Raw genomic sequence first — 21,095 nt, 5'->3', positions numbered from 1 at the left:
TGTTAAAGAAAAGCAAAGCCTTGGTACTACTTATTCCAAATAATTGCTTAAAGCTTGTTCTGTTAGAAACTCAGACAACAACGAGAAATGCCAAGATCAAAACTAATATGTAATAAAACTGTTTCCTCTCATCAAATCCTCCAATAGAAACATAAATCATCTATTTGATCCTTTAATGCCTCAGGTCCAAGAACTGTTTCCTCTCGGTAAGCAATCATCAAAACTCCAATAGAAACATGAATCAGCTCTTTGATCCTTAATGCCTCAGGTCGAAGAATCTCTGCGAAAACTAATGAGGTTTTGGAACAAATCCGTCAACCGCGAAATTCCTCGTGGCTGAAGGAATAGCCAAGCGCACACCATCTAGCTCTGGTCTTGCAATGACTTGGCATCCGAGTCGTGACCTGAAACATTTGTCCGGGAACATATGATACTTTCTTCTTGTTTTGTGTTGGTTTAAGAGTAAGAGAGAACTTTACGTTTCTGTGAGCCCAAAAGCAAGATCAAGCATATCATTCTCTTCATCAGTTGGTTCTTCAAGTTTGTTATAGTATTCCGTATCCTGTAAATACAATTTTAGTTAGTTTCAGGAAAAGCAGAGGATCTATTAATAATGGAAGGATATGTTTACCATCACAATCACATGACACGTTGAACACGCTAGAGAAGCCTCACATGCCCCTGGAGATCAAGTAAAAGCAATCCATGAGTTCTCAATTCGACAAAGGATCAATCTAAACGTTAGATCCCATCTAAGCTATGAGAAGAAGCATTGGAAAACGAGAAGAAAATGGAAGAGAAGTCTGCACCTTCGAGGTCTATATCATTTTCATGAGCAGCTTCGAGCACAGACATTCCAATTGGTACTTTAACAGGAATTTCCTCTCCGTCCTTATCAACAAAGATAATGGTTATCCTGAAAACAACAAAATTATGATAAACTATCAGGAAATATTGCTTCAATGCTGGATGAATATTTCTGTGTGTGCACATTCTTCATTTGCAAGAATTGAGAATTTGCTGACATAGTAACTTACTTCTCAGTTTCTTCATCACCATTCTCAGAGGAAGTTGTTGAAGAAGTACAAAACTTATGGCTCTTCAAAAACCAGGCTTCCTGAGAGATCCTAGCTTGCCTTGGTACCACTGGCTATCGAAAAGATGAAACGAGAAAGATTCAAAAATGAGGAAACAAAACAGAACCTATGAGTGACAAAACCACGTTTTTCTGTTCATTTATCAATTAACTATAAACCACTCAATTTCTCAGCTATGAAATCTTAAGCCTTTTCTTAGGCCTTTGAGCCAAAACCAAACGTAGGACTCTTTCCATTGATTCCTGAATCAACTCTTATTCAGCATTGAATCAATACAAGTATACAACTGGACACATTAGAATCGTTACTAACAGATCCATCTAACACCAAACAAGTGCAGAAAAGCTGCATTTCGTTCTTCTGCGATCATTTTATGACACTTGAAGACTCATTACTAACGAGCATCTACCTAGCCAAGAACCCTATTCTAAGTTTTAATCAGTGACTATACATCAAGAAATAACACAATCATCGACGGTAACAGAGTATAAAACTCGAGAACAAGCTCAGAACTAACCAAAGACGGCAAGTAGTGGCCATACGACCGCTGTAGATTCCTTGTCCTATATGTTGATATATATCCCTCTGCCAAAACAAGAAATATAAAGAGCAGCAAAAATCTTAAGGCACTATTTTAGACTGTTTTTATATCAAGCAGACAATGTGTGAGCTTTTCTGCAATGTTTTATTAAAACCCGTGAAGGACTCTAATACGCATACGCAGTTTGAAATCGAAGTGAGATTAGAAACTTCATCAAAACCAATATAGCAAACGCATCAAAGAGCATCGATTTAAAGCAGATAATTACCTCTTGCGAGCTGTTTAACAATGGTAGACCCCAATCTTGAGATCCTATGACCGAGCATCGTTCACTGCCGCCAAAGCTCCAACTTTGAGAAAAGCTGAAACCTCGCAAGAATTGAAATTTAACCTAATTTGAGTGTGGCCTGAAAACAAGGCAAACCCAGAATTTAACCAAGCTAAAAAGAGTACCTAACTCACCAATCTAACTATCTTAAGAATTGAGATTAACGATGTAAAAAAGATCCAAACTTGGGCCGCAAATGAAAAAAAAATTGAAAGAATCAAACGCAATTTATCGTAGAGAATACTCGAGGGAAAAAAAAGTTATTCACTTTTCGAAGATCCCAAACGAAGACGAAAGCAATCGTATGCTCGAAGATGAAGAATAAGGTTAAAAGAGACGGCTTTGTCTTAAGCCCAGAATCTCAGATGTTCTTCATGTTTTGAAGATCTTAAACCTTTTTTTTTTATCTTCCCTGTTTTCTAATAAAATTTTTGGTTTGTTCTATTTCGAATTTCGACATTGTCTTAAACCGAACCGGACCCAAACAACTAATGCAACATCCATGGAGCGTACGATCGCCACAAATTTGATAATGAGAAACCAATCAGAACAATTTGCCTTTCAACACAATTCTTTGCAGAAGAAAAGACAAAGACAAATACAAATATAGAAACAGTCTAAACGAGAAAATCTTATAAGAAAAAGACACTATCAAAGTTCCAACATCGTTATCTAAACCGTTTCAGAACAACAATGGAACACAACACTTATTGATGTAGGCACACCTACGACAACTCAAAGAATTATTGTCAAGTCCTCGAATAACCAAGAATCTAAGTCTTCTTGCTTCATTGAGAACTCTCAAGTACTTCTGCTTCGACCAAAAGCTCAAGCAAATTCATCCGAACTCTGATTCTCTTTCTGAAACTCCTCTTCCGCTATCTTAAGAACCTGATCCCAACCACTACCAGGACTCACGTCAAGATAATCATAAGGAACAGCTGTTTTCAAACCAGGAAGCACACTGAGACGACTCTCAACAATCCTCAATTCCAATTCATCACATTCTCCATGAATCTTTTCAAGTTCTTCCCATGTATACATCAATGGCAAAGTAGAACCACACCAAGTATTGAAATCTATTAGCTTAACCTTTCTCTCTTTCGTCACATAAACATCAAAAGTGTAATTCTGTGATTCAAATTCAAACCTAATCTGATCATCAAAGAACTCTTCTATCAACCCTTTGATCAAATCCTTCTCATTGAGAAGAACAGGGTAAAATGTTGTTACCTCACGCTGACAAATCCCAACAAGGTCGTTAGATTTCACAAAGCATCTAAATTCCATCTCAGGCTTCAAAGAAGGGTACCATTTTCTCAAAGCAAGGTAGAAACTTTCTGGCCTTGAAGAGACTTTATCAATACATGAATCATAAGCATTGCAGAGATCATGGATTAACGAATCTGAAGAACGAAACAAGAGAGCAATCTCATTGAAACAAGTGCAGCTTAGATTCTGTGATGGACTAATCCAAGCTGCATCTTTAGGTGCACTCCAATTCAGCTTCGGTATAATTATGCCGCCTAGGGTTTCGATTGATTCTCTGACCTCGATTTCGAGTTCTGGAAAAGAAGGGCGATTCAATGGTGGCTCTGTTTCGTTATCTGAACTTTCTTCGGGGACTTGGAAATCATCTTCTTCTTCGAAATTGTGGACTCTGTTAGGCATTGCGTCTTCGTTTGTTACGGAATCGGGAAGAAGAAACGGACCAGAATCGTCGATGAGATAGTTGATGAATGATTCTGGAAGTTTGTGAAATTTGGTTTTGATGGTTAAAGATTTGAATTTCGGATACCAGTTCTGAATCTGGCATCGATTAACTTCTTCTTCCTTCATCGCGATTAACATTGATTGTAGATTACACAAATTTCTTCCCCCGGCGTCGATGGAGGTTTTAGGGTTTTTTTCGTTTGTTTGGACTTTCGAGACGATGATCTCTGGAGGTGAGTGTGATTAGGGTTTTATTGCTAAAGAAATCTTTTTAAGGCCCGCGTGTTTTGGGCCTGAAAAGCCCATCTTACTTTTTGTTTTTGAGATTTTTACAAGTGAGTGAATAGCACTTGAAATTTTGTTTTGGAAAAATAAAATTTCGCTATACAGTAGTTAGAACTTAAAATAAAAAAAGAGTGAAAATTCTATAAACAATCATGTCATATTAGAAAGGATGAGTTAAATTACAAGTATTATTAACGGTTAATTCTATGATTAGGAAGAGTGTGTTAAGGTTCAAAATTTAATTTCTAATTACATAAAAACAAATTATTTTTTCCTTAGAACCTACCATATTATAAAATTTGATTATGAAATTTTAAAATGTTACAAGTGATACAATTTGATATAGTACAAGACTACAAGTGATACAAGATAATCTAAACAAGATTAATGTTGTACCATTTTATTTCGTCTACATATCATGATATTGCATCACATGGAAATGTTTTGCATTGGTGACAATAATTTACTATTTTCTTTTAACGAACATTAATTATGCAAGTCAATACTGTCATTAAAGCATTAATATTGTCTAGATCAAATTGTATGATCACTTGTATCATTCTAAAATCCTATAATAAAAATTATAATATGGTAGGTCAATGATAAGAATATATAAGAATATTTTGATTACATTTCTCTACCGAAATTTAAATAGTACTACTAAGTTATTATATATTTAACATGAAAATAAAAGAGATAGTTGTTGTCGGACGTAAGGAAGGCTCTAAGGCTTTAAGATTCTAAACCTATGAACAAAGGTAAGAACAAAAACAAAGCTTAACGCTACAATAGCCAAAAGGTTTTTAAAAATTTGCTCAAGGAAAAAAGATTCCGGCACAACGATATGCAAATATCTACTTTTCTGGCAAAGGTGTTAGCCTCGCCGACTAATAAGAAACAAAAGTCCTATGTACATCAGCAGGAAGCACCGAGGTTTACATTTCGATAGAGATCTTGCGGCGGAGACTTCCGACCTGAATGAAGGAAACACTATATATTATACTTTTTGAACGAAAATGTTTTCGGCTACTATATGGAATAATAAAAAATAAAGGATAAAATTATAGGGCTCTTACTTGGATACATCATAGGAGCATTTTCCGTAGCCTGCAAGCAACAACATAACAAAAATTCACACATATTATTACCATGATTTTTTTTTTTTTACAAAAATTAATTATGTATATTAGTAGGAAAAAAGTTTCAAAATATTATCCAGTAGTTCGAGTAAGAAATCCATTATCTTTTACGAAATAATACCCGAATATAAATATTTGCATAGATCAATTTAACTTTTTACTTACTAGGGTTAATCTTGGTGAGTGTAGCTGTTCCACCGAAGTAACAAGCAATGCGATTGTTCCCATTGGTTTGGTAATACGCATTAAACGCAAAAGATGCGTGCGACAAGATCGTGTCTGGTTCGTAGCAATCACCATGTCTCTCAATGACCGAGCAATCCACTCTCCCAATCCCACATGCCCAATCAAGGGCTCTCTGTAGCTCAGCTTGAGTCGCACCTGGTCGAGCCACGCACCATGTTGTTCCCTCCAAGAACGTCGTGTTCCCTTGTGGCCCCACCAGTGACTCTGGTCTGATCGTCATCACTGGCCTTGCAGCTACACATTGTACATACGTTATCGATGAGACAAATGAACAAAATACTCCTTTAATTTGTTCTTCATGTTAAATAAGTTGCAATACCAAATATTCACTTTTCTAAAAGTATATATTTGATTGATGTTAGGAGATCTCGATCTCCTAACAATTGACATTAAATCATTAGGAAAACAAACAATAATTTTGTAAAGAAAACTGAAAAACATACAGTATACCATTATAAAAAAAAATGTATAATCTAAAATTTAAAGAAACTGAGAGAATCATTATTTATGTTCTTCAATAAATAGAGAAGACAAATAAGATGATTTACCTTGACAGAAGAAGTTTAGTAGAAGCAAAAGGAGTAGAAAGATCCAAAATTGAATTCTCATGTTTAGATGTTTGAAATAGCAAATACATATATGAAGGGAAGAAAGAATCTAGATCATCACACCACCATAAGAAGAAACCTTTTCTTGGTACATATAAGTCTCTAAATATTTCGACCAATTAATCGAGAGGTATTGTGTTTACTTAATTGCAAGAGAACCTAATTAAATGAGAAAAGAAGAATCTAGATTTCTTAAGGAATCAAAGGTGCCTTCAAGAGAAGTAAAATATGTTCAGTCTTATCTTTTTTATTTTAAACAAAAGAACATAATCGCATGAGATCTGTTTTTAGAAAATTTAATGTAGGAATATTACTTTCCAATCTATTAACCGATTTGTTTTTTGTATAACACAAACGGAAAAAGTTGAGAAAGAGAAGCAAAGAATTATAGCAGCAAACTATTAGGGGGTGTTATTGGTTCCTAATTTACATAGAATTTTGATGATTTTAATAAAATCATAAAAAGTAACAAATGAAAGATTCTAAACTATTGTTAGAGTGTATTTGAGAGTTTTCTACAATCTTTTTGATTAATATGTCATAATCTTGTAAAGTTTCCAAAACAATTTCTCTATTTTGATGATACTTTTTATGACTTTGTTTTGTGAAGAAAAGTGTAGAAAGTCATAAACCGATAACATAATAATTTAATTTATTAACAATCATAGATTCTTTTGTTGTAATTGAATAACACAAAACTTTTAATGACTTTATAAAATTATGAATCCAATAACTCAAGATTTATGAAAATTTTAGATTACTTTTTACAAATCTTAAACAAATAACACCAAACTTTAACAAACATTTAAAAAATCTTGATTGAATAACAACAGATTCTACATAACATTTAAAAACTCTATTTAAATCACAAACCAATAACACCCCCTTGTACAACATTAAAAACATTAATATTTTCATAAAAATTAAAATAAATATCGAGAAATACTAAAATATATTTTTATATATATATCGATCAAGTGATTCATTATCCGACCCAAAAGACAGTCCAGTCCGGTTTGCTTCCCGGTTCGATTTAGAAGACAATACTTTAACCAACACAAGTTATTACAGAAACAACAACTCAATCAAACTTCAAAAGCTGATGATAACAAAACCCAAATAAAGACTTTTAACTCAAGAAAAGCATAAAATAAATAAATAAAACAAAGCCTATTGGCATCGATTGATTTGGTTCAGTGAAGCCTAGTGAGTTCTTCAACTCTCTTACACAACTCCTCCACTTGAACATTCATGGATTTCGATATATCCTCCATCTTGTTTCTACTCAGATCCAGAAACGATTCGATTAAGTCACCATCCAAGAAATTCCTCGCTTCTGCGGTTCTTTTCTCGTTATTAAACGACCTCCATTGCTCGTGGCTTAATCCGCCAACTCCTTTAATCACTTTCCTCAGACTGGACTGCAGCTTCTCCAAGAAAGTATATTGTTCTTGAGGAAGTGAAGCTATCACTCCAATCACTCCATTGACTGTACCAAAGATGACTGTTGGGATCTGACCAATCTCTGAATCAGGTAGCCTCATTACTAGAGATCCATGGCGGAATCTGTTCACAAATTCCCCAAGGTGATACTCTCCAACTACCTCCAACCGTCCTCGTTCTTCATCAGTAGCACCTTCACTGTTCTTTTTCACTGTTACCAGATTGAAATTGTTCTCAGCACCAAGGTAAATATCATCATCGAGTATCTCAACCGCTGACATCCAATTTGCATTGTAATCCCGAGCCCTCTCCTCTATCGCACCTTCCTCGTGCTTTAAACATTCAAGAATCAACCATCAGAACAGTATCAAATGAACAAAGAAGATCAGTTTTTAACCACACAAATTTCATTTAGAAGTAATACCTTGTATAACAATAAGGAGATTGATTTCATGAGATCACCAACAACGATAAAGTCTCCACGGGTCTGTACATAGAGAGCTAGAATGTGTCCGTGATGTCCGCATTCAGACTGCAGTTCACGAGTGCCATCATCCCGCAGCATCCACTTGTACAACTGAATCTTCTGATTAATAGCAGCAAGAAGTTTTCCATTAAAGGCATTGAGAGAATAAACAGCTCCTTTGGTTTCTTTCTCCGCGATTAACTGCAACCTCCCATCTTCAACTATAAATACTAATATCCTTCCCTAAATCACAAAAAAATGACAAATTAGAAAAGAATATTTGATTTGAGGTGTTGATATGTTCTCAGAGAAAATACCTTAGTTGGTTCATTTTCCTCCGGTAAAACATATGCTGTTCCAACGCAGTAATAGACATTTTTATCGTCGGTGAATGAGCAGCTTAGAATGGAGCAACCGTATTCAAAGGAATCCAAGGGGTAAGTTGACATAAACTCGAAGGTCTGGTCGTCTAAAAGACGGACAAAGTGCATTTCAGATTCTTCGGCATTTGACTGGTTTCCCAAACTGCAGATACCAAATGTACGTGTCTGCTCCTGATGGCAAATTCGACGAGCATGCTCTCCAAGAGGAATAGTGCGTATGTGAAGCTTCTGAATATCATCAATGGTACCAATCGTAAGTTCACCTTCCCTGGCAATTGCTAAACTGCTCATAAGATAGAACAGAGAATCAGATTTCACAGCCACTAAACTTCGTATAGGAATGAGAAACCCACCAAAAAGAAAAAGAGAGAGGATGTTTAGTATACCTGTCGGGAAAAGCAGCAGAGTTGAAAGGGCACATATGACTAACTTCTTTAAGATTGACATTGCTGTATAACAGCTTCTTGTTGCTGCTATAGATCACGGTTGGTCTATCTGATGCAGCAAAGACATGTGTGGCGCTTTTTGATGAAAAAGTACGCAGAGTTATAGGCTGAGTCCCTAGTGATACTTTTTTCCTGTCTTTCAACTGCCCAGTAGTTGTATCCAACTGGAAGTTCAAAAGATGGCCATCTCCAAGAGCACAGAGCAAGTAAGATATCTGCAACATAACATATGTTAAATTCAACCATAAAATTTAAATGGGTTCTCGGCTTCTCTGAAGTAAGGTCCAATGGAATCATACCCCTTCGAATGCACAAAGAAGAACAGATCGGGGAATTATTTCCCCTCCGAGTTGCTCTTTTGTAATAAGAGTCAATTCTGGCAGCGAAAAGATCCTCACGCTTATATCTGTCCACATCCCAACCGAAGCTAGCTGACTGTAATTAGGATTGTCACCAATAGGGTTTATATCAAGACAAGAAACCTCGTACTCCAAAAGGGCATGTTGCACTTCCGTCAATTTCCCATCTCCAATTTCTAGATACACCAAATGCCCACCTCCAGTCGCCAAAAGAACCTGACAAGTAAATTAAAGAGTCACTGTACAAATGTTTATTCTAAAGCATGTTGTATGTACACTCAAAAGTTAGATTCCTCTTCCATGACAAGTATATTAAACACAGCAGCTATGTACAAAATTACTAAAGCAAATCGAGAATTAAATACAAACCTGGCTGGCATTTGCAGTTGCAACATTAACAGTGAATCCAGCCGGGGCATGCCACTCGTCCCGCAATTCTCTAGTTGTAGAACTGACTAGTCTAACAGAATTTGAGGTAACCTGATCCAGCAAAAGGCAGCAGTTAATTCATGTTCACAAATAGAGAGGAGAGACCAGACAACTAAGCTATAACAATTATCAAATTTGATTGTCTTTTGAAGACCCCAAAGCATTAGAAATTCTTACCTGTACAAGTTGATTGTACACAGCATCATGGCAAAATAACGTCTGCACTTGAGACAAGAAGCCCTCAATCTCTGTTTCTTCCAGTTCATCCTCAAGATTCATGGCTAATATACGAGTTTCACTGATAAAGCTAACAACGAGGAATGTATCGAAGGCTTCATCAATTGAAGATTTCAACGACCACATTCCTTTGATACCTTGAAGTTCCACAGACGCCTGTAATAGAGCGGAGTATTAATATATAGAAACCAGATGAGAAAATTGTGCATACAAGACAACGAGATTTCGTGCATAAATCAAACCTGTTCATTGATTCCTATTCCATTGCGAACTACGCGGAGGGAACCATCCTTAAATGCTCCAGAACAAGTTACAACCTGACCTTGCCCCTGTCTCTCGAGGTCAACTACACAAAAGTCGACAATAGGCCCCAAGTTGATATACCTTTCCAAGACTTCTACATATGAGCCTTTTGCATCAGGGTGTAGATTCAGCTTTACTAGCTGCAGTTAGAAAATCAAATATGGAAACACTTAGATGGTTGAATTAACTTTTCTTAGAAGCCAGAGACAAGGAAATACAATTATTTTTTGAATTTCTATCTTTACTATGAACGATGAAAAATAAACAAAGTCTTATCCAAACTCCACAGAGAATTATTACTAACAACTACTGGGCACAACTGAAAAACATGGAACAATATCAATATACATTCTACAGAAACCAAATTGAGAAAAATTGTATAGTGAGACAATTATCATTTTCTAGCATACCTGTGAATCGCCATAGCTTGAGCCGACAAAGACAACGGCATTGTCAAGGTACGATATAGTCGATGCAATAGATGTTTCACCCAAAAGCTCAATTTTTAGGCCAGTGACCCTTCAGACACAAATACAAGTAGCATATGCACAAAGTACATAAGTTCAATAGAGCTTTTAATTATTTCGAATATGGATGGATGTAAGAGTAAGCACACATGTACACTCACTTTTCTTTCTCGTGCGTTATAACAAGAAGATGAATCAGTCCAGCATGGTCACCAAGAAGATACCTAGAGCCATCAACATCAACTCTTCCATATGCTTTAGTGATGGACTGGACACGAAAAATGAAAGTCACATATCAAACTAAGAAAAGAAAAAAAAGGAGTACCCGTAGGTGAGATTACGTCTTAAGTAACTTGTTTACAAAAGCAGGTGAGATTACGTTGAAAGAACTTACAGGTCTTATTGGTATTGCTTTGAATGCATTAGCACTGCAATAGACAATTGTTTCTTCACCAATAATAAGGACACCACAGAGCGGTGGTGGTACAGGAATCAGCAAGTCAGCACCATTGTCGAGATTGTTCTGTGACCATGGACCCTCGACAAAATCCTTATCTTTTAGAGAGACTTCATATGTTTTGACATGACGAGCATCTTTGTTGTCCTACAAAACCAAGGATTAGTTAGTCCCACCGGAGAAACCTCTAGATTGCATATCGTACAACAGATTACATCATCAATATAGATTATAAAGTAAAAAAATATGTTTAAATAACTAACACTCAAATAAATAGAGTAAAGTTACTTTGCTTAAACACCATCAACTACCAACAGTACAGATATTAACCAACTCCAAAAGAGTTCTTTAATGTGAACTCTGGAAAGACTTACGCATGCCCAGCCCAGATAACAAAGTTATATGCAAGTACAAAAATTCTTCGTAGCACAGCCACGTTAAGATATTCACAATACCTGATATAGTACTGCGATAGTGGGCTTTGCACATCCAAACAGAAACTTGATATCCAGAACCTGCAATTCCTCAAGCCTGAAATTCAGACACCACACTCAGTACATAATTCAGTTTTAAATATCTCCAGAAAAAATCATATCGTAATGATTCTAGAAGAATGAGTATATAGAAGATTTGCGAAAGAATCTGATGCTTGGAAACAAGTGCGCACTAGAATACACACATTGGTGGACGATCCAAAAAACTGCAATGTGCTTACTGAATAAAACAGTACCTGATATTAAAAGCTTCCTTGAGCTGTCCCTTATTATCAAATGGAATAACCTAAAAGAAGAACCAAGGAAATAGAACGCATCATCACACATTGTATAAACACTGGAAGTTCCATAACATGATATTAAGCAAACGAGCACATCTGTCAAATTTCTTATCGGAGATAACATTATACCTTGAACAAGCCGTCATACAGATGGAGTCCAATTAATCTACAATCTGGATCAATTATGCCAATCTACAAAGCCAGTGTCAAATCAGAGGTAAGCTACATGCCCACCAAACCCTTAATGACAACATATATTTTTTGATGAAGGAAAGTAAAAATTTAAGCACTCTGAAATGCATAGTCAAGAAGACGATATTCAATACCTGACCATTGTCTGTTGGTCGGCCTATACGATCAGAAACATCCCCCATTGCTCTGGAAAATATCAAAACATCATATAGAATCAGCTGTAAAGTAGAGAATGGTCATCTGATATATTGCTTCCACTAATAACCAGTAAGATTCAACAATTACGCCAGCACCATACATGATTTTTTCCATGCTTTGGATATACAGCAACGTACAAGTATATGTATCAATTTTGTGAAAAGTGAGAACTTATTATCGAACTCTCATAATAAATGCTCAAACAGATCCCAAGGTAAAATGCTGTAAAATGCTATCTAAAATAGGCAAGTTGGTACCATGCTCTAATCTGTACACAGGTGGCGAGTGTAATGCATTTATTTCTAACAAAAAAAATGACAAGATTACGGCAAGAATGATCATAAATCAAAAGAAAAATAGCACAACTTGTTGGTTAACATCAATTGAATGAATGGAGAAAAGTTATATTTTGGAAATTCTACCTTGTAATAAGCTCAGAGGACTCAGCATCCCATTGAAGAACACAGAATTTGTATCTCTCAGTTGCAATGAACAAAAAGTCTTGCGCTTCGCCCTACAAAAGACGGTAGGCAATACTATCAACATTGTAACTTACTAATAAGACCATGATAGAAAACACGATAAGAATATATACTAACATGGGGCCGGAACAACTCCAGAGTAGCGATTCTTCCATATATAGGAACATCCAGCATAGGCTGCAATATAGGAACATCCAGTAGATTCTTACATTACTAACAAAACAAAGCATGGCAACAAAGTTTTGAACTTTATACTATAAAGTACATGGAACTCAATCCATATAAGCTTGATAGAATAGAGATGTAATGTACCTGAAGTCCCTGTGGGGTAAGCAAATGGATTTCAATTCGAGTACATTTCCTGTGAACAGATCAACACTGCTGTCAAACTAACATTGTAATGGATCTGATATAGTTGATGTTATAACTTTAACGGGACAATGCTAAATCGAATTCAAACAAATTTAAGGAACTGATAGCTAACGATACTTGAAAATCTTCCACATCGAAAAAGGCACGATCTTCAAATTTATTAGTGAACCCTCTTCAACATGTAATTTTAGTTCAGAGTAGTATCCACCAAATCAAAGAACCCAGACACACTAAAATCCTTATACTCATCTCCCAAGTGTGAGAAGTTCTCAATACTCAAACCGCTATCTGACCAAAACTGCAATTGAACTACGATTTTGTTTGCAAAGTGAGCAAATTTATGAAAATTGACTCGTGGTGAGAAATTCACTGAAAACCCTAAACCCAAATCAACAGCTGTAATTCAAAAGGAAACTAATTTGATAAACAAAAATTGATAAGACATAGAGGTAGGGAGAGTTCCATACGCAACAATGAGATTGAGCTCTTGAGGACTTGTGAAGTTGCCAACGCACGAGTGAGTGACACTGGTCGGTTTGTGCGCCGTAACAACGTAGTTCCATGAGCTCATCTTCCTCTTCTTTGTCCCTGAGGAATTTGAGTTTCACTCTCTACGCACGCCTCAAGATGGAAATCTCTAAACGAGCTTTTGAATTTCAACGAAGAAGAAAGAGAGAGAGAGAGAAACAATGAAAAGCCAAAGGAGGCGAAAATCGAACAAGGAAGAAGAAAGACAACCTTCGACAAAGACTGGTCGGTCGGTTTGGTATACAATTGAAATCAGATGTATGGTCCGGTTCGGTATACTATGAGATTAAATATAGTTCTAAAATTCAGATAAACCGAACTCATTGGATTCTAGTTAAATCAAAACAAACTTTGCTTAGAATTTAATTGAAAATACGAACTTAACCAAAAATGAATTAAACTGATAATCCCAATTCGGTTTTCTGTGCACTACTCTTCATAAATAAAAACCAAAAAATCAGATATCGAATTGAACCAAACTAAAAATGACGGTCCGGTTCGGTACACCCATAGACCGGTTATACAAATTGTAATTAAAGGCCCAAGTTTCTGCTTCTTGAAAAGAACGAAAGATTAATGGGCTCATCATAGACTAGCCAACTGATGGGCCGGGTTATTCCGGGTAAATCCGGGTCGACCCGTTTCCGAAGAAAACCTAGTGGAAGATTTTAGAGTAACTTTCCGACCAAATATACAAAAATCCGTTTTTCAGCTTCTTCCGTCGCCACTAAACCCTGAGGCTAAACCTAGACGAGTCAAAGTGCAATAAACGTTAAACCCTAAGAAGAGAGAGAGAGAGAGAAGAATGAAGTACAACAGCGAGAAGAAGAAAAGTGGAGGCTCTAAGAGAGGAGGTAAAAAGGGTTCGAATGAAAGGGATCCATTTTTTGAGGAAGAGCCGAAGAAACGGAGAAAAGTCAGTTACGATGACGACGATATCGAGTCTATAGACTCTGATGCGGAAGAGAATGGATTTACTGGCGGAGACGAAGATGGGAGAAGAGTTGATGTGGAAGTGGTGGAGGAGGATGAGTTTGCTGATGAGACGGTGGGAGAGAAGAAGAAGAGATTGACGGAGGATATGCTGAATAGACTGAGGGAAGCTAAGCGGAGAGAGCGTGAGGAAGCGGGTGATGATGATGATGATGAAGACGATGATGAGAGTATTAAGAAGATTTTGATGCAGAAGCAGCAAGAGGAGAGTGGTAGGATTCGAAGAGTTATTGCATCCAGGTAATGAAGAAATTTGGTACCTTAATGTATTTGTTGGTAAATTAGGGTTTATGGGTAGTTAGTGTTTTAGGGAAATGGTTTAATTGTGAAGAAAATTAGTGATTTTGTACATTTATTAGGTCAATTTGATCTGTTTAAAGATTGGTTAATAGTAGTATTGATTAAAACTTTTTAATGATTCAGGGTTCAGGAGCCACTAAGTACTGATGGGTTTAGTATTATTGTCAAGCACCGACGATCTGTTGTATCGGTAGCTTTATCGGATGATGATTCTAGAGGATTTTCAGCTTCAAAAGATGGTACTGTTATGCATTGGGATGTATCTTCTGGTAAAAGTGACAAATACATATGGCCAAGTGATGAAATTCTGAAGTCTCATGGGATGAAAATGAGGGAGCCTCGAAATAAAAAACACAGCAGAGAATCTCTTGCTTTAGCTGTTAGCTCCGATGGTCGTTATTTGGCCACTGGAGGAGTTGATCGTCATGTTCATATTTGGGATGTTCGTACCCGAGAGCATGTCCAGGTAATGATAAATTTGGTTTTTGTTTAGTGTTTTTCTATTTGTTTTCATCATGTCTTGTGCTCAGCTTTTATAATTATGTGTCTACAGGCCTTTCCAGGTCACAGGAACACCGTTTCTTGTCTATGTTTCAGATACGGAACTTCAGAAGTCTATTCTGGTTCATTTGATAGAAATGTGAAGGTGTGGAATGTAGAAGATAAAGCGTTTGTAAGTGATAATTTTGGACACCAGGGTGAAGTTCTAGCCATTGATGTGCTGCGGAAGGAGCGTGCACTTACGGTTGGAAGAGATAGAACCATGCTGTATCATAAGGTAATAGTTCTGTCCTCCATGTAAACACCATGCTGTATCATAAGGTTTATATTATTATTCTGTATATCTAAGTTTTGTTATATGATAATAGGTACCTGAGACTAGCCGTATGGTCTATCGTGCTCCTGCATCATCTCTTGAGAGCTGCTGTTTCATCAGTGATAATGAGTACCTGTCTGGTTCGGATAATGGAACTGTTGCTCTTTGGGGCATGTTAAAAAAGAAACCGGTGTTCATTGTCAAGAATGCTCATCGCGATAAAACTGATGGAATTACCACCAATGGAATCTTAGGTAAAACCTCATTAGATCCCCTCCATCTCATCTCTGTTGCAATCGAATCTTGACATTGCAGTATATAGTAGTTACAAAACACTTTGTTTCGTTGATGCTCTGAAATATCTAACTCTTATTTATTTGTTTAACAGAAAATGGTGATCATGAACCAGTCAACAATGACTGTTCTGCAAGTTATTGGGTCAATTCAGTTGCTACTTGTAGAGGTAGTGATCTTGCTGCATCTGGAGCTGGTAATGGTTTTGTGCATTTGTGGGCTGTTGAAACTAATGCCATTCGAAAGTTGTACGAGCTTCCACTGGTAAATTTTCTTTCACTAGTTATGTTCGTTAGTGTTGTCTGATGAATTTGTTGTGACTGTGATTAAAGCATTTCACTTAATCAAGTAATAATCCTTGCAATGCCTTGTATGATCTTACAGACTGGATTTGTCAACTCTTTGGCTTTTGCAAAATCGGGTAAATTTCTGATTGCCGGTGTTGGACAGGTATGTGATCCTCCTCTCTTATGTTCTAGCTTCTTTTTTTCTATCTTTGTCCTCTTGTGTGAATGCTAATCTCAAAACTTATTGTGTTTTGTGAAATCGATATGGCAGGAAACACGATTTGGAAGATGGGGCAGCTCAAAATCTGCTGAAAATGGCGTCGCAATACACCCCTTAAGGCTGGCATAAGTATTTCATTGGGATTAAAGAAGCGTTGTTACTGATATTTTTGAGTTGCTAAAATGCCAAAGATAAAATCTTGTCATATAGGGATTACATGTCTTTGTAGCTCTTGAAGTTTTTGCTCCCTTTTTTGTTTGTTCTTTGTACCATTTTTTTCTTAATACGAGAGATAAGAACTTAACTTTTTGAGGCTCTGAAGAATCATAGAGGACAGAAGTTCCCAAATTTTCATTCTCTCGGTTAAGCTTTTTGTTTCATTTTTTCCCCCAAATGTTGCAGATAAGTAAATGAAAAGGCATATTATTACTAAACCAAGGTCCATTGTGACACAGACTTGATCACTTGTCCAAAAAAGAAAATTGCTTTTCCAAAAAAAAAGAGGCAATAGCCTACATGAATGAATTCTCTTAAGTCAAGCTTGGAAACCCTAGAGACAATTTCTTGAAGTTTCTGTCTATGGCATTTCTCTCTGTCTCGTTGCTGCTTCATTCTGACTAAAGCTTCAACTGGATAAGAAAAACCAGTACAGAATTGATTAGAAAGTTCTGAACAAATATCCAAACATAAATAGAATACCACAGAGTGAAGACTTGACACAAGAAAAATGCAAACAGCATTTTGAAAGAATAACTAAACAAGAACATATCCAGCAAAAAAAAATGATACATAATAATCTAAAGACTCGAGCCTATATGCAGAGAAGTACCAGAGGAAGATCATGCTTCCAAAAGTTTCCATATTAACTTTGCAAACACTAACTTATACACAAGTGCGTGATTCTCATACATCTATATGCTATATGCCTATAACTCGATCTCAAATCAATTATCATACTACTTGAAATCTAGCTAACCATCAGTTTTGAGCTATGTTCTACAACAAAGTAAACTCCACACAACAGCTTTGACATCAGAAATCGATACTACTAACCATCAATCCTAAATCCTGAATCATTCCATTGTTCGGAAAACAAACTGTCAAATCTCATCTCCAAAGCAAAAACAAGAGAAAACGATAATCATAAGACAAAAATCTAACCTTTAGTGAATCATCTCAACTTCTCTTTATTTCATACACTTTCTACAACAAAGTAAACCCAAGAATCAGTAAACTACTAACCATCATTCCATTTTTCGCAACATAATCAGTCAAAGCTCATCTCCAAAGCAAAAGCAAGAGAAAAAACAATAGCCTAAGAAAAAATCTCTAACCTTTAAACGAAATCATCTCAACTTCTCTTTACTTGAACTCTTCTTAGCTGCATCCATAACCTTCTCAAGATACCCTTCAATAGGCGGTGTAAGAGTAGCCATACCTCGATTCGCCGGAAACGGAGTCAAATCAGGCTCTAATGCCGCTTTCTTCAGATTCTCCGGCAATGCCTCAATCGCAGCTTTCTTCAAATTCAAAAGCGCAGTTTCAGCTGCACGACGCTCTCTATGCTCTCTCATCAACACTTTACTATACTCCTTCGCAAGCCTCTCTCCATCTTCTTCCGTCAGCTTGTACTTCGGTAACTCCTCAGCTTCAAAAATCCCTAACGAAATGTAATCCAAACCCGGCGTACCAATTCGCATCGGCTCATCGGTGATTCCCATTGAAGCAGCTCCTCCTTTCTTCTGGATCTCCATATCTCGTTGCTTCTCTTTACTAATCAACCCTAGCTTCTCACGTTGCGCCTCTCGCTCGATCTCATTAGGTGTCAAGTAACGAACAGGACAAGGAGCGTTTAAGCATTGCTCGTAGAGTTTCTGCTTTTCATCGGAAATTCTTCCTTTTCCTTTAACTGCTTCCTCTCCATCTCCAACTGCTCCGCCGCCGCCGCCACCACCACCTTTCTTGGTGGAGACTTTGTTACGCTTCAATGGCTGACCTGTCTTTAGCTTTGCCTTTCCTTTAGGAGTTCCGCTTGCGGAGCATCTCTGGAGAAGGTGGTAACTCAGTGATTCGATAATCGGTTTTGGTCTCGTAACTCGAATCATGCTTCTGATTCACCTGAGTATCTGATTTCTGATTTTTCGTCTGAAAATGGTGTTTGAGTACGGAGATTTAGGGTTTTCGACTCTCGACTGTGGAAGAAGAACACTAAAGCAACGACGTCGTTTTACCTCATAGTACAACGACGTAGTTTTTAAGGAAGGATTAAAATTTCAGTTTAAACCGAGGGTTATTTGTGTCATAAAGTGAACTCCAATTTGGTTTCTTGGTTCGGTTTTCCATTTCTTGTATACCAAATTAGAACCGACGTTGATTTTGCATTGATTTGGTTCAATTCGATTTAATTTTTGGTTTTTTTTTTTTCTGAAAACAATTCGGTTTACTTTTCCAGAACTAAAGTTAACAAGAAATTTGATGCAACTTGTTAAAGTTTCAAACTTTTGACAAGCAACGACGTGAATACCAAATACGAGTTAATTACAAAGAATTTGGGGTAAAGTAAAAAAGCTAGATCCAACACGCAAGTAGAGAAACAGAACCCAGTTTTCTCCTCAATAAAATAATACAAAAAGCAGCAAATTGTCCACTAAGATCACTCGAGGAGCCAAAAAAAAAGTTAGAGAAATTTGCAGTCAGTATGGGCTGCTCTGTTGTTGTCTCTTCTGGGCCTTCAAAGGATCTTCTTCTTCACACTTTTTTACTATAAACCCAGAATCATCCTCTGTTTCTTTTGTTCCTCTATCATTTTTTTTCTCAATTATTATTATTCTTCTGGAGAAATATCGTCTCTTTTCTCCATTGCCATGGCTCTCTCAACTCCTCTTTCTCAGGTTTTCGGTTTTTGCTATTAAAAACCTTTTTGTTTCCTGAGATTAAGTTTCGGATTTGATGAAAGTTTGGTTTTTGATTCCAGATGTCTATTGCACTTCCAACTGGAATTGATGGGTCGAGCCGATCTATGATTAAGGTGAACAAAAAACGATCTAGATTACTCAATTACCGATCTTTGTTGTTTCATATGCTTAGATGGTCCTGAAAGTGTTTGTCTTTGGCCTTTTCTTTGTGGGTTAGTTCTGATGTAGACTTGTAGTGAATTTGATATTGAAAGGTACAGTCTTTAGAAGTAGAAGCTTACAAAAAGTGGATTTTGTATCTATTGAGCAATGAAATTTTAACGTTGACCTTATGATTCTGTCTCAGGTGCAGAGTATAAGTTTCACTGAGAAGTCATGGAGTCCTCTGCTGAGACTAGATTCAAAATCTAGAAGCTTAAGTGTGAATAAACGGTCCACAATATGTATGTCACTTCAGCAAGCAAGCAGATCCAAAGTAGCGGTTACTCCTCTAGAACTTGAATATCCCAAAGAGACTCCGTTAAACTTGTACAGGCCTAAGGAGCCTTATACGGCAACAATTGTTTCGGTTGAGAGAATTGTTGGTCCACAAGCACCTGGAGAGACTTGCCATATTGTAATTGATCATGATGGTAATGTTCCTTACTGGGAAGGACAAAGCTATGGAGTGATTCCTCCTGTAAGTGGTTTCAACTCTGTTGCTCATAACGCATTGCCTTTTGCTGATAAATGATTTAGTCTCTCGATTTGGTAATATGTCTGGTTCCATGTGTTCTATTCTTTATTGGTAGGGCGAGAATCCTAAGAAACCTGGTGCTCCTCATAATGTTCGCCTTTATTCGATTGCATCAACACGGTATGGAGATTCTTTCGATGGCAAAACAGCTAGTCTATGTGTCCGTCGAGCTATTTACTATGATCCAGAGACAGGAAAAGAAGATCCTTCCTGGTGTATGCAGTAACTTTTTGTGCAATGCCAAACCCGGCGATAAAGTTAAAATCACCGGTAAGTTTATCTGTTTTTCAGATATGGATCCCCTTTTTTGTTGAATTTGTCTGGTCTAAAATTTTCGATATTGTTGACAGGTCCATCTGGAAAGGTTATGCTTTTACCTGAAGATGACCCAAAAGCTACTCACATAATGATTGCTACTGGAACCGGAGTTGCTCCATACAGAGGATACCTACGGCGTATGTTTATGGAGAACGTTCCAAATTTCAAGTTTGATGGACTCGCGTGGCTCTTCCTCGGTGTGGCTAACTCAGACAGTCTTCTCTATGATGAAGAATTTACCGGTTACCTCAAGGACTATCCAGAGAATTTCAAGTACGACAAAGCGCTGAGCAGAGAAGAGAAGAACAAGAAAGGAGGGAAAATGTATGTGCAGGACAAGATTGAAGAATACAGCGATGAGATCTTCAAACTTCTGGACAATGGAGCTCATATTTACTTTTGCGGGCTTAAAGGAATGATGCCCGGGATTCAAGACACTCTTAAGAGGGTCGCTGAAGAGCGAGGCGAAAGCTGGGAGCAGAAACTTACTCAGCTCAGGAAGAACAAGCAGTGGCATGTTGAAGTGTATTGAGTTAAGTCTTTCCGTATTTTCGACATTTCTGCAACTGAATAATCGTGTCAATGAATGGACACAGGGTAACTTAACTACAACACTGCAACAGACGGAACAATTAAGAAAGTCAATCATTAGACATGAATCATTATATCATTCCTCTAATTTTGACTATTGTCAAGAAACAAAGTAAGCTAAAATTTGAGT

General features: G+C 37.0%; 7 protein-coding genes across 12 annotated transcripts; 2 read left to right on the top strand and 5 right to left on the bottom strand.

Annotated features, from left to right (window-relative positions):
- Nucleotides 1-2: 2 nt before the first annotated feature.
- On the bottom strand, nucleotides 3-2,355 carry LOC9308827 (adrenodoxin-like protein 1, mitochondrial). Of its 4 annotated transcripts, none has more exons than XM_021020818.1 (8): nucleotides 2,101-2,355; nucleotides 1,907-2,000; nucleotides 1,615-1,682; nucleotides 1,038-1,150; nucleotides 810-916; nucleotides 632-681; nucleotides 480-562; nucleotides 3-404 (listed from the first exon to the last, which is right to left on the bottom strand). In XM_021020818.1, the coding sequence occupies exons 2-8, from the start codon at nucleotides 1,962-1,964 to the stop codon at nucleotides 290-292; spliced, it is 594 nt and encodes a 197-aa protein (XP_020876477.1). In that variant the 5' UTR covers nucleotides 1,965-2,000; nucleotides 2,101-2,355; the 3' UTR covers nucleotides 3-289. The 4 variants fall into 4 exon arrangements, with proteins under 4 accessions (XP_020876477.1, XP_020876476.1, XP_020876478.1 ...); XM_021020817.1 differs by having other exon boundaries at nucleotides 1,907-2,045; nucleotides 2,235-2,355; XM_021020819.1 differs by having other exon boundaries at nucleotides 2,235-2,355.
- Nucleotides 2,356-2,496: 141 nt separating this feature from the next.
- On the bottom strand, nucleotides 2,497-3,913 carry LOC9308826 (cell division cycle protein 123 homolog). Of its 2 annotated transcripts, XM_021020771.1 has the most exons (2): nucleotides 3,200-3,913; nucleotides 2,497-3,097 (listed from the first exon to the last, which is right to left on the bottom strand). In XM_021020771.1, the coding sequence occupies exons 1-2, from the start codon at nucleotides 3,815-3,817 to the stop codon at nucleotides 2,795-2,797; spliced, it is 921 nt and encodes a 306-aa protein (XP_020876430.1). In that variant the 5' UTR covers nucleotides 3,818-3,913; the 3' UTR covers nucleotides 2,497-2,794. The 2 variants fall into 2 exon arrangements, with proteins under 2 accessions (XP_020876430.1, XP_002872757.2); XM_002872711.2 differs by having other exon boundaries at nucleotides 2,497-3,911.
- A 703-nt stretch (nucleotides 3,914-4,616) lies between these two features.
- Nucleotides 4,617-6,299, bottom strand: LOC9308825 (major pollen allergen Ole e 10). Its single transcript, XM_002872710.2, has 4 exons — nucleotides 5,898-6,299; nucleotides 5,269-5,583; nucleotides 5,041-5,071; nucleotides 4,617-4,938 (listed from the first exon to the last, which is right to left on the bottom strand). The coding sequence occupies exons 1-4, from the start codon at nucleotides 5,956-5,958 to the stop codon at nucleotides 4,839-4,841; spliced, it is 507 nt and encodes a 168-aa protein (XP_002872756.2). The 5' UTR covers nucleotides 5,959-6,299; the 3' UTR covers nucleotides 4,617-4,838.
- Nucleotides 6,300-6,900: 601 nt separating this feature from the next.
- LOC9310909 (DNA damage-binding protein 1a) lies at nucleotides 6,901-13,696 on the bottom strand. Its single transcript, XM_002872709.2, has 19 exons — nucleotides 13,434-13,696; nucleotides 12,907-12,955; nucleotides 12,712-12,771; nucleotides 12,535-12,626; nucleotides 12,049-12,100; nucleotides 11,852-11,914; nucleotides 11,678-11,727; nucleotides 11,403-11,478; nucleotides 10,885-11,094; nucleotides 10,652-10,758; nucleotides 10,434-10,542; nucleotides 9,963-10,163; nucleotides 9,661-9,876; nucleotides 9,424-9,534; nucleotides 8,995-9,270; nucleotides 8,636-8,910; nucleotides 8,184-8,532; nucleotides 7,825-8,109; nucleotides 6,901-7,732 (listed from the first exon to the last, which is right to left on the bottom strand). The coding sequence occupies exons 1-19, from the start codon at nucleotides 13,535-13,537 to the stop codon at nucleotides 7,151-7,153; spliced, it is 3,267 nt and encodes a 1,088-aa protein (XP_002872755.1). The 5' UTR covers nucleotides 13,538-13,696; the 3' UTR covers nucleotides 6,901-7,150.
- Nucleotides 13,697-14,183: 487 nt separating this feature from the next.
- Nucleotides 14,184-16,764, top strand: LOC9308824 (U3 snoRNP-associated protein-like YAO). Its single transcript, XM_002874795.2, has 7 exons — nucleotides 14,184-14,727; nucleotides 14,911-15,253; nucleotides 15,341-15,565; nucleotides 15,657-15,858; nucleotides 15,993-16,162; nucleotides 16,283-16,348; nucleotides 16,457-16,764. The coding sequence occupies exons 1-7, from the start codon at nucleotides 14,300-14,302 to the stop codon at nucleotides 16,532-16,534; spliced, it is 1,512 nt and encodes a 503-aa protein (XP_002874841.1). The 5' UTR covers nucleotides 14,184-14,299; the 3' UTR covers nucleotides 16,535-16,764.
- A 48-nt stretch (nucleotides 16,765-16,812) lies between these two features.
- Nucleotides 16,813-18,631, bottom strand: LOC9310908. Of its 2 annotated transcripts, XR_002330999.1 has the most exons (3): nucleotides 17,740-18,631; nucleotides 17,567-17,608; nucleotides 16,813-17,034 (listed from the first exon to the last, which is right to left on the bottom strand). XR_002330999.1 is itself a non-coding variant. In XM_021020798.1 (2 exons), exon 1 carries the CDS (start codon nucleotides 18,508-18,510, stop codon nucleotides 17,752-17,754), a length of 759 nt encoding a protein of 252 aa, XP_020876457.1. In that variant the 5' UTR covers nucleotides 18,511-18,631; the 3' UTR covers nucleotides 16,813-17,034; nucleotides 17,740-17,751. The 2 variants fall into 2 exon arrangements, 1 of the variants encoding a protein (XP_020876457.1); XM_021020798.1 differs by lacking the exon at nucleotides 17,567-17,608.
- Nucleotides 18,632-19,067: 436 nt separating this feature from the next.
- Nucleotides 19,068-21,033, top strand: LOC9308823 (ferredoxin--NADP reductase, root isozyme 1, chloroplastic). Its single transcript, XM_021020764.1, is given in 6 exon segments — nucleotides 19,068-19,296; nucleotides 19,380-19,433; nucleotides 19,667-19,999; nucleotides 20,112-20,266; nucleotides 20,268-20,326; nucleotides 20,407-21,033. Coding segments are annotated over 6 exon segments (1,128 nt in total). The 5' UTR covers nucleotides 19,068-19,269; the 3' UTR covers nucleotides 20,907-21,033.
- Nucleotides 21,034-21,095: the final 62 nt, after the last annotated feature.

Source organism: Arabidopsis lyrata (assembly GCF_000004255.2).
Source record: "Arabidopsis lyrata subsp. lyrata unplaced genomic scaffold ARALYscaffold_6, whole genome shotgun sequence".
Classification (NCBI taxonomy): Eukaryota; Viridiplantae; Streptophyta; class Magnoliopsida; order Brassicales; family Brassicaceae; genus Arabidopsis; species Arabidopsis lyrata.
This window is presented reverse-complemented; position numbering and strand designations above follow the sequence as displayed.

Excerpts from the sequence above, each read along its gene's own strand:
- LOC9308827 (XM_021020818.1), bottom strand. The coding sequence starts at position 1,964 with ATGCTCGGTCATAGGATCTCAAGATTGGGGTCTACCATTGTTAAACAG. Across the intron at positions 1,683-1,906 it reads TGTTAAACAGCTCGCAAGAG|AGGGATATATATCAACATAT; the intron begins GTAATTATCTGC and ends TTGTTTTGGCAG. Across the intron at positions 405-479 it reads GCTTTTGGGCTCACAGAAAC|GTCACGACTCGGATGCCAAG; the intron begins GTAAAGTTCTCT and ends CAAATGTTTCAG.
- LOC9308826 (XM_002872711.2), bottom strand. The coding sequence starts at position 3,817 with ATGTTAATCGCGATGAAGGAAGAAGAAGTTAATCGATGCCAGATTCAG.
- LOC9308825 (XM_002872710.2), bottom strand. The coding sequence starts at position 5,958 with ATGAGAATTCAATTTTGGATCTTTCTACTCCTTTTGCTTCTACTAAAC. Across the intron at positions 5,584-5,897 it reads ACTAAACTTCTTCTGTCAAG|CTGCAAGGCCAGTGATGACG; the intron begins GTAAATCATCTT and ends TACAATGTGTAG. Across the intron at positions 4,939-5,040 it reads TGCTCCTATGATGTATCCAA|GTCGGAAGTCTCCGCCGCAA; the intron begins GTAAGAGCCCTA and ends TCCTTCATTCAG.
- LOC9310909 (XM_002872709.2), bottom strand. The coding sequence starts at position 13,537 with ATGAGCTCATGGAACTACGTTGTTACGGCGCACAAACCGACCAGTGTC. Across the intron at positions 12,101-12,534 it reads TCCTCTGAGCTTATTACAAG|AGCAATGGGGGATGTTTCTG; the intron begins GTAGAATTTCCA and ends GATATTTTCCAG. Across the intron at positions 9,535-9,660 it reads TGTACAATCAACTTGTACAG|GTTACCTCAAATTCTGTTAG; the intron begins GTAAGAATTTCT and ends TTGCTGGATCAG.
- LOC9308824 (XM_002874795.2), top strand. The coding sequence starts at position 14,300 with ATGAAGTACAACAGCGAGAAGAAGAAAAGTGGAGGCTCTAAGAGAGGA. Across the intron at positions 14,728-14,910 it reads CGAAGAGTTATTGCATCCAG|GGTTCAGGAGCCACTAAGTA; the intron begins GTAATGAAGAAA and ends TTAATGATTCAG. Across the intron at positions 16,349-16,456 it reads TGATTGCCGGTGTTGGACAG|GAAACACGATTTGGAAGATG; the intron begins GTATGTGATCCT and ends TCGATATGGCAG.
- LOC9310908 (XM_021020798.1), bottom strand. The coding sequence starts at position 18,510 with ATGATTCGAGTTACGAGACCAAAACCGATTATCGAATCACTGAGTTAC.